Raw genomic sequence first — 10,802 nt, 5'->3', positions numbered from 1 at the left:
TTGCATTTAATTCTCTCACAATCGTGTCTACAATGTTATGCTCTCAATCCGTATTTTGTTGTGAATTACAGCTTTACATCAATGGCTTATACATCCGAGAAATGAAATACAATCATGCTGTGATTAAATGTAACACATAGCCTAAATCTAGCCACATCAACACCAGCTTATCCTGTACATATGGGGAAGAGTCATGTACTGCGGCTTGGCTCCTTCCTGCATTGTCTTGCCTTGGGACTGGCTGTAGCAGGATCTTGAAAGTGGTCGATGTCTATATGTGTGTGGCCAACTGGCAAGAAGGATATTTCAATCTGAAAAAAAAAATGTTTTGAATACTATTTTTGAAAGGAATGACTTACAGAAATTCCAGAGCCATGGGGTCACAGGGTCTAGGGATATTTTTAAAATGTATCTTAATATTTAACTTATTTTGGTCCACAAAGTATGTGACATTGACCAAGAGACCACGAAAAAGTATTCATAAGTGAGACAATGAAATACAAAAACAGAACAGAACAAAAAAATTAGTTTAAGCTGACTAATGATTTACAAAAAATGTTTGTAGTGGCAAATCTAATTACTTTGGAAATAATATACAAAGAAGCTGTTTATGTCAGTGAATACCACTAGCAATGGTAACATAAATCTGATGGAGCTTAATGAGGATTCTAGCTGACAATGAGAGCCTGGGATGCATCCAAAATCCTTTAAATACTCCACACACTAATTGCATTATATATTATGCAGTTCCAGAAATATCCATACCTACCCAATGGAAGGTCAAATTATGGGAATTCCAAGGGGGAAGGAGGGTCTGAAAAGCCAAAATTTTAAAAGTAAAGAACGGGGCTTAACTGGAATTTCCAGAGGGGTGGGGGATTTAAGCCAAAACACCCTCCGTGGGAGGGATATGGATATTTCCATCACAATATATTTCTTAAAAAGTTACCTGGTACAAGAATATTTTTTACACTGGTGCAATGTGACATCCTGTATGCCTTACATTGTGGTTAGCCTGGCAAACATAATCCATGATTCATAAAGACTTGTTTCATTTAGCCCTTCACTGAATAAACAATTGCTAATGCTACCATTTTTGATTCTTTCTCAGCATATTAACATCTGAAATTATGCGACCATAGAAAGCACTGAGATCACTGTGGTTCTTTTCTTGTGGCTCGAATTCTGGCAGCAGGAAGAGCAGTTTGACTATTTTTTCCTCTATTATTTGCATTTTGGTGTTGCACATCGAGCAGCCATGACGCCTTTGATGGCTACAGTCTTCTGAGGTGACATCTTCGTCAGTTTGCGAGCTTGACATTCACTGTTTCTTTTTTTGAACTTCTCCCACCGCATGATGTGTATGATTCGTCTCCGCCATGCTTTTTTCCCCACACTTTCCTGTTCTTTTGCTCTTTGCGTTTCGTAATTTCGGACCCTGAGACCGGGCTGCTAGCAGAAATTGCAGGGGAAGGAGTCTAGGTCAGGTCTTTTTCTCCGCCATTCTAAGCCTTCGTGTCTGCCTTTCCCATGCCAGTTTGTTGTACTTTGTTGCAGGTAACGATATCCCTGCACCCAAGGATTGCATCAAGAGCATCAAAGTGGGGGCTTTTGCAGACGTTTCCTCCTGACTGCGATCTGTTCCAGTCCCTGCTTTCCTTGTACAGCGTTCGCAATGCTTCATCTTTCTTTGGCACTGGTCCACAGACTTCTTTATTTTCTGTCTCTCATTGAGTAATCTTGTGATATTCTCCCATGCCTTGCGGCTGTCCTTGCTTTCCAGTTTCCCTCTCCCCATAGCTGCAAAAGGAATTTTCGTTGCCAGGGTTCCATCACTCGCGAGTGTCCTTTTTCGCTGATGCCTTTAAAGTACTGCCAGTTCAGACTTGACGCTGAACTGCTGCAAGTCTGACTGTAGGACGGCCCAGACGAGTAGAAGGCCAGGGAATATGTAAGGAGGTAGAAGTGAACAGAATTATATGGAAAGTTTCCATTCGCCATGCTTCTCTCGTGAGTGTGCGGCAGATTGCAAAATAGAACAAGTCTGTAAAACACACGAGGTGTCGAATGATCGTTTTGACAGGAGCTTTTTTTTTATGACCAGCTCTGATCCAGGACAACAGGCCTTTGGATCTTATTTCCTTGGCGGCTTGTATGTCCTGAAGTACGGGTCGTGAGAGAGGTGATGACTTATTTTATGCCTATCCAAACAACGAAGTCTTTTACGAGACCCCTACCTTAATTTAGCTTCAGTGAATGGATAAGTTGCAATTCCTGATCTGACAAATTTCCAGGAAGTACCATATTCTTAATGCTCCTTAAGGGGAAGCTGGATAGTTCAAGCCTTGATTAATCAGGGCCTGTAGTCTGGGGATACAATCAATTGATGCCGTAGCTTCATAGTTTGACTTGATTTCTGTGGCTTGGAGCATAAATATCATCCAATCTGAAGTTGTCCAGATTTGGTGTCCCTGGAGTCAGTGCTGCCTGTTTGCACACACGTCATTTGTGACAAACCCATATTGGGATCAATGTCCTTGAGTGCATTTTTAACCTCTTCTGCATTCGTGTCATAAGCTGTTTTCATCCTTGCATCATACAAGAGGCACCTTACACTTGATTGTAACCTTGAATTGTCATCTTTTGTTTTTGTCACTTCCACTTTCATAATTGGCTGTGGAGCAATATTTGAACCACCACCTTGCTTGTGCAGGGCCACCACCATTGAACCACTACCCGTTCTTTCTTCTGAGCATGTTTAAATTGAAGATTATCTATCTGCCATTGCTGGAATTAGGATGTACAGGCCAAGGGCGCATGTTCATCATCCTCTTCGAACAGATCTTACATAAGGAGAACTTACACAACTTGACCATAAAGGCTTACACATGATTGCAGAATCCGACCATCCGAAGTGGATCCGAAGTGAATGAAATTAATTCCATCCACTCATAACTTTGCCAGAAACTATACATAGGGCAATCTTTAGAGTTTCCTAAGAACTGTGGCAGCACTTGCTTTTGAGGAAAAAATACCTTTGATCACTTGCACACTAAATTTACTCGAGATATTCACCATCTAGGAATCGTTTGGCTTTTATCAAGCCTGTTGGGATGGTGTGGTGGTCTTTGTTGGGGATGGATTTCCCCGATTTCATAACATGGCGATTCATTTCGACACTGGTAACCATTGGCATGTTTTCAAGGGAAGTGCCCCAACCATCGTTGGGAAACTGCACCGAAACGTCTCTTTGCTGCTAACATCAGTACTCACTTGTCCTTTTCTGCGACTGTAAATCTTGTCTGGATCTGGGTCAAAAATGTTTTTATCTTTACTGGTTCTGACGTACTCATACATACCCTTTACAAGCTCTGCTTTCGTCTTTAGACCCTTTGCCGAATTGCCATGGCACTTCTGCCACAGCCATAGTTCAGCAGTCTTAGCTCTTCAGGTTTTCCTCCAAGGAGAGAAGCACTGGGATCATCATCCTCTGCAAGAAAAATGGTAATTAAAGAGTCATCGTGTAAGCTACTTGAAGAGGACGCCATAAGGCAATATAAAAATGCGACACTTTAAGGCCTTTGTGACCTCGTTCTCATGCGTTCTCTCCAGGCCTTGCACAACATCTGCCATTATGAAAGTCGTGTATGGGAAATTATAATAAGATCGTCTGTATAGGGATAATCAGCACTTAAATTTGTCAATGAGATTTCCAATAATTAAAAAATTGGGGTACTTACAGGCATTCTTTGAGGATGCACTGGATATGAGGTGATATATATATATATATATATATATATATATATATATAAAAAAAAAAAAAAAAAAAAAAAAAAAAAAAAAAAAAAAAAAAAAAAAAAAAAAAAAAAAAAAAAAAAAAAAAAAAAAAAAAAAAAAAAAAAAAAAAAAAAAAAAAAAAAAAAAAAAAAAAAAAATATAAAAAATAAAAAAAAAAAAATATAAAAAAAAAAAAAAAAAAAAAAAAAAATTTATATTTTCAATGTTTATATATATATATATATATATATAACCAACTCGGCCTATGGCCTCGTTGGTTATACTCAGCTCATTTCTGGCAAGTCCGAGAAGAAAAACTGTTTAAGTAAATTTTCAAACACTCAAATAACCTATAAGCGGAAGATGCAAAAATACTATTTCCGCTCCAAGAAAAATTCATGAAATGAAGTGTCACATGACCGCTATGCAAATCAAAAGCGAGCCCGCAATTTTGAATCTAAATCATGCAGGTGGCGAGGTTGAAAAGAATGTCACACCATCATTATGTCAGAATTATCGCTTTTTCAACTGAAATTGTCAAAATGGTCATAGATTTAAACATTACAACTGGAAATAATACTATGGACAAGAAATGATTTCCCTGCCACGTGTGATATGTCTCCATCCTAGCTATGACTGTCAAATTGTAAGCTGCTGGAGCCTTCCCTTTAGTTGTGTGTTGTGATGGATAGACTACGGGAATATCACCTGCTTTCTCTTCTCCGAGTGCCCTCCCAGGAGTTGGTGCTGCATGTGCAGGAGCCTCTCCTGCTTTCCTGCTGAAGATAAAGCTTACTGTCCTACTGCATGTGCGGCAACATCGCCTGCTTCTCCTTCTCAATATGTGAGATTCAGTGCTGTGGGAACATCGCCTGATTCATCTTCTCTATATGTTCTTGCGGCATTCAGTGCGTGGTTGCAGGAACGTCACTTGCTTTTACTTCTTGATATGGCCTCACCAGATTCAGTGCTGAGGGTACATTGCTTGCTTCCTCTTTTCAGAGTGCTGTCGCAGGATTCAGTGCAAGTAGTGCTGAGGGAACGTCGCCTGTTTTCTCTTTTCAGAGTGCGGTTGTGAGATTCAGTGCTAGTAGTGCTGAGGGAACATCGCTTTCTAACTCACCTCCGAGTGCCGCCGCGGGATTCAGTGCTGAGCAAACACCGCCTGGTTTCTCTTCTGCACGTGCAACCTTGTAATGATTCGAAAAACTAAGACTTATCTTTATGTGTTGATGATGTACCCTCATGGAATTGAGTCTAGAAGAACACCGCCTACTTTTTCCCTGAACGTTCTTTTTCACGTTTTCTTTCTCAGTCACTATCACTTTTGTCACTGCTAGATGAACTTCTAGATGCGCTCCTGTGGTGGCGTTATGAATTGTAATTATCATGAGTTGTCCTTGGGAATGCTTGCTTTCTTCTATCGAACCCTTAACTATTTATGCAGAAGAGCAAAACCAGCGACCATGACCATATAACATGTAGGAATCACCATAATCTAACACTAACAAAAAAACGGTGTGCACGTGCTTTGGACAGTTTATCCTGGTGAATGTAGCATGATTCACACTTGTCAGGGAGAGACAGCTGGTCTTGTCGTAGTTCCTTCCAGTGAGAAAATCTGAAAAACAATGGCAGTTTATATTACCAGGTAGCAAAGCAGTCAAGGCATAAATCTCTGCCAAGTTTTCCAGTTCAAGGTTCTAATAATTTTAAACATAAGGCATGGAGAATCCATGCCTTATGCCTTATATGCGGCGCGTGTCACTTCCCTGTTGGCCCGCTCCGAGTCTCTCGTGCTCGTTGGTGGCACCCCCGGATTCTGGGAGGCCTGGGTTCGTCCTGTCGGGGACTCAGATTTCTTTGTCCCATGCTCGTGTCATGTACAACACCTTATCTTTATTATCCAATACATTTGTTTTCATCATTATCATTAGCAATTGATCCGACAAGAACGTTGTTTGAAGGATTTTTTTCCTCAAGTCAACCACCTCCTCAACCTCTCCCTTCCTCTCTGCTTCACAAATCAATCAGTTCTGGTGTTAAGTAATCTGACATCAGCTGCTGCTGAGGCGAAAAATATATGAATCAACCAATAGGATTGTAAATACATTATTAATGAGATCTTAATAAACTTAGTTTACGGATGAACCAATCAGAATGGGTATGTAATCCGAACTATTCTTCACATTAACTTAGTTTATCAACAGACCAATAACCTTCAAGGATTTTGAAAACATCATTTCTAAATTTAGCTTTGTCTTTCTTACTTAACTCAACACAGTACAATGCAGACAATAGTGAATTTTTATCAAAGCCATTCAGTTTTTATCTCTGTATTGAAAACGTCCTTTTTATAAATTATTTGTATTGTTTTGCTTTTCATAAATGGTTTTAGTTTAACAACGAAATTTTTACAGGAGATGACGACTTATTAATATCAAACTCGATTTAAGCAAAGCAGACAACTGTCGATGCGATCACGTGCACGGTGGCCTGATTGCCTTTTTTTTGATGAAATAAGCAGCATTACTTTTGCACTTAAAGTTTCGCTTTGTCCGAATAATCCGCACAAAAACTTGCTATTTATCAAGCAATATATTTACCGCATTAACCAGCAAGTGGAAATCTCCATGCTTTACACATGTCGACACATGCCTCGCATTATATTACCACCACCATGCAAATATTTTTAGAAATGCGATACCTGACTTCGTCTTTATGAAATCGTTCAGTAAATAATGTATAGCTAAAGTCATTCTAAACGATACACGATCACTTCGTGAATTGTGTTCACTAGTTAAAAGGTGAGAGCTGCATTGATAGAAATTATCCTTACACGTATGGCATCATTAATATTTCGTGCACGGTCATATTTAACTGCACGTATTTTAACTACACTTCACTTACCAAACTATTCCTCATTTCCTGGTTCAATGAAAACGGCGATCTTCCATTGACATAATCCCGCCACACGTCTTCCTCTGGTAAAATGTAAAGACTTTGAACTTCATTTTTCTTAAGAAGCAAACTTTATAAAGGCTTTGTTTCCTTAAAAAAGGCATCGTAAGACATTCGGTTTGCCAATACCTACTTTTGGTGGGGAATCGGGGAATGTAAATAAAGAAGAAGATGGAACATAGGTCGCTCTACCTTGTGCAGTCGAAAATACGGTTTCTATTGACAATTTCAAACAAACAGGCCATCACTTTAGAGACCTGTTATCGAGAGATAATAGATTGAAACACGTTTGGTTTCTCGCATTTTCTGTCGGTGAGGTGACACAGAGTTATTTGCTTGCAAGCTCAATAAAGTGTCAAGACTTCCCATGGCGATGCATTGTTTGGGTAGATACTAAGTGGCAGGAAATGTTACCGATGTTGATAGGCCAAACATTTAACTTATGTTGAGGCTGGGCAAACCATTGCCTAACGCATGTAATACAATGTGAAACATTAACTTGTCTATAGGCCAAAAACCAGCGGGAAAACCAAAAACTGCAGCCTTGTCCCTAGGGCACCTTTCTGTTTTAACAACGCAGCGTACGATGTACAATGGAAGTTGGGGGGAGGGGGGAGGAGTACTTCTAAGTAGTGGGCTACTGGGTATGTGCAACCTAAAATGTTCAGTTTAAGGTTTGCTACGGATTTTAAAATGAGACAGAAACGTACATGTTTATATAGGATAAAAAACAAAGAGTCAAACGAACAGATTTTAATTTAATTTTAATTTAATTTTGTGCTGGCACGTGCACGCCCATCATCAGTGCAAAATCTACAGTATTTCAGTTAATTTCCTCATTTTTTGGATTTTTCACGGGGTGTTAGCTGTTATGCAAAAAAACAACAACAACCGTTTGTCGCTTTAAATAGTCTAAAAACACGCAGCTATACTGCCCACTTTCACGCTAGATGCAATTTGCAACGGGGACCATGTGTATATATGAAAATAAAGCCTTCTCTCTGTTCCATCCTTTTGTCTTGTTTTTTTTTTTTTACTTTTTTTTTTGCTTGGTTCTTAGTGGTTGTTGTTATCACGCCTTTTATGCAATTCGGCGATTTAAGGCGACTCGATCGAAATAAACAATGCACTTGCTGTATGCCTTTCTGAAAACTGTAATAACTTCAGTTACCAGTTCAGTCTCGATTTCCTTGAAACTTAAGCCTGGTTTTCACTAGCGACGCAAAAAAAAATGAAAATGAGCCTACTCTGATCTTTGACAATTAATTCCTCTAGACATTCAAATACAGGAAGTTATAACTTTTTCTTATTACTCGCCTTCGATTTCTTTCTGAACAACTGGTCTTGTAAATCCTTGGAATTGTTCATTTGCTCTTCTTTTGTTATTTTCTTCGGCGCTGGCTTTTTTTATGCGACGTTTTCTTTTTCTTCTTTACTTCTGGTACTTGCTTTCGACTAAAAGCTTTTTTGGTAAGTTGTACCTGTATAAAAAAAGACAGAGCTATAAGTTTTTAATAAATGTTTAAAATGTAGATTTTGTCAAGTCAAGCTGTTGTATTGTTTTTTTTTTTCGTGAGTGAGAAGGTTCCGATAAGTCAAGGAAGGCAAGGTTCGGGTTAGAACCATCAATTTCAATTGGAGAGAATATAAAATTTTACAAGTGCAGTAAAAGGATTCGAAGCAAATGTTTTAGATGCAATTTGCCTTACAATTGTACTTACTTACCGGGGGAAAATTGTTTTTCTTCTTAATCAGCTCTCTGAGTTCTTTGACCCTTTTTTTGTACGCTTTGTCTTGTCTGTCATCATTAACCGTCACTGGATTTAAATTTGCCATTGCCATAAGATCGAAATATGTGCCAGCTTCATTATAATCATCATTTGTCATTTCATCCCACTGCCTTTCGTCGTTTCTTTTCTTCATCAACAAATTTTCTCCACCATGCCATCTCCTCTGGCTTCATTCGAACAGAAGCGTGCTTCAATGATCCCTCCATTGAATCGGTGGTCTGACAACGCGAATTATCAGGGCGCAGCAATGGTGGGTTTCCTTCTGACAGCTCTTCTAGGACTATAAAAGGACCATCGTCTGGCAGCCACTTTTTTTCTCAGCCATAGCCCAATTCCTATAGTTCATCTCCACTTCACCGTGTTCGTTTAGTTTAAACCAGAACGCATGTGGGTTGCTGTGATGTTTGAAGGTTGCAGTATACGGACAAAGCCATGATTTTATATCAAATATATTTTCTCTAAATATTGAACCCGGAGATGGTGTATATGAATTATGTATAACACTTCAAAGCTGTTCGAGGGTTATGGCGTTCATCCTTCTTAGTGCCTCTGCAATCCTGCTAAACATCTGGATAAGAAGAAATACACCTATTTACGAAATACACCTTGTCACAGAAAATAGAAAAAAAAAAGAAGAAAAGTAAATAGGAATTAATTAGCGTAGTTTCAAAACTGGTAGCATTTACGGAGAACTCACAAGTTTTTTTATCTACACACTTTTTGAGTCCATTGTTTTATACCGTTACAAGATAAATCGACTTATTCATATATTGAGGCATTTTTAGGCCATTTATAAGAATGAATTTGCTGCATGCGCTTAATTAATTCCTATTTGACATTTTACTTTTTTCTATGACAGGCTTCGTGCAATTAGGTGACGTGTATACACAATGTTTGCGGATATTTAAAATATATTTTACTAATGTATCGGACACCTTATCTGCTTGCTCAAAGCATCGACAAAACATAGAATACAATACACAGAATAGTACCTGGATCAAAAAGCTAGCATGTATAGAAAAAGATTCCAAATCCAACTCGAATTTAACTTAACCAACAAACAACATGTAATTGACTGTTCATAGTATTGGACTATGTATAACGGGAACATACAAGTAAGAAAGTTAATTGAATGTACCTGGTCTATATCCTCGTGTGTATGACGGACCATCAGATAAGACAAACGAACCTACAAGAGCATAATTACATATTTGTTATCTTTCTTGTTTTTTTTTTTTTTAAAAAAAACCCAAAACAAAACAAAAACAAAACAAAATATAAGCATGGCTTAAAGGAGAAGAGTGCAGTATTATAATTTATTGTTTTATGAGAATCTCTTTTAAAGTGGTAATTAGCATACAGTGAAAATGTTTTAGGCAAGTTTGTATTTCTAGAAAAAAAAAAGATTTTATAGTCTTTTGTCTTACACGACAAGAGAATTCCAATGCACTCACTGCTTAAAGCTGTGGTTGATAAGCGTAATCCAGCTTGAGTGAATGGATGATTCAGAACGATCTGTTGTAATAGGATCCATTACCCTCTTAGCTAGGTAATATACAAATGAAGCCGGTGCACGTAAAGGACAGTTACAGTTAATTCATTACCTTTTTGAATACCCCTGCTTTGACAAGGAGAGCACAAAACCCAAGTATGTGGATGTTTTTGCAGTCCCTGTAGCAATTGTCCAACTGAAGGTATAGTACAGGTGGTTGGCTTCCTTTCTACAATGAAAACAGTTAAGTGAAGCATTGGACTTTGCGGTGCCTAACATGAATGCTATTCTTGTGAAAAACAATTTATCGAATATTTACTAAAGACCAACAAAGCTCTTACCAGTTTAATAATATGCCGGAACGTTGACAAAAGTGCGTTGGTGGTCGGATTCGCGTCTTGCGGCCAGCGCATTTAGTCCACAAAACACAAAGCCAGGCCATTCCCATGAGAGAGAGTGCCAGTAATATGCGTTTAAAGAAAGTGGGCATTGTCTCCTACCAACTAAAGAAACCCCCAAAAATACGAATGTAAGTCTAATGCATTCCTACCTTGATTATGTATGAAGATTAAGAACTGTCAAGTATGGGAAACATTCCCTGGGGGCGTTGTGGTGGGGGAAAAAAAAAAAAAAAAAAAAGGTAAGGGAAAAAGGGGGGGGGGCCCGAGGGGAGTTGGGGGGGGGGACGAAGGAAAAGGGTGTCCCTTTACAACACAAAAAAAAAAACCAAAAAATAAAAAAAAGTCGAAATTCCGTATTTTAAAACGGAAAGCTAATGCATT

General features: G+C 38.6%; 1 protein-coding gene across 1 annotated transcript; it reads right to left on the bottom strand.

Moving 5' to 3' along the window:
* Positions 1 to 7,485: 7,485 nt before the first annotated feature.
* Positions 7,486 to 10,519, bottom strand: LOC144652327 (uncharacterized). The gene is made up of 5 exons (XM_078512381.1): positions 10,362 to 10,519; positions 10,133 to 10,249; positions 9,667 to 9,717; positions 8,464 to 9,096; positions 7,486 to 8,219 (listed from the first exon to the last, which is right to left on the bottom strand). The coding sequence occupies exons 1-4, from the start codon at positions 10,431 to 10,433 to the stop codon at positions 9,034 to 9,036; spliced, it is 303 nt and encodes a 100-aa protein (XP_078368507.1). The 5' UTR covers positions 10,434 to 10,519; the 3' UTR covers positions 7,486 to 8,219; positions 8,464 to 9,033.
* Positions 10,520 to 10,802: the final 283 nt, after the last annotated feature.

The sequence above is a fragment of the Oculina patagonica genome, chromosome 4 (assembly GCF_052425735.1).
Source record: "Oculina patagonica isolate OP01 chromosome 4, crgOcupat, whole genome shotgun sequence".
Classification (NCBI taxonomy): domain Eukaryota; kingdom Metazoa; phylum Cnidaria; class Anthozoa; order Scleractinia; family Oculinidae; genus Oculina; species Oculina patagonica.
Note: the sequence above shows the minus strand (reverse complement) of the source record. Positions and strands in the feature narration are given on the sequence as shown.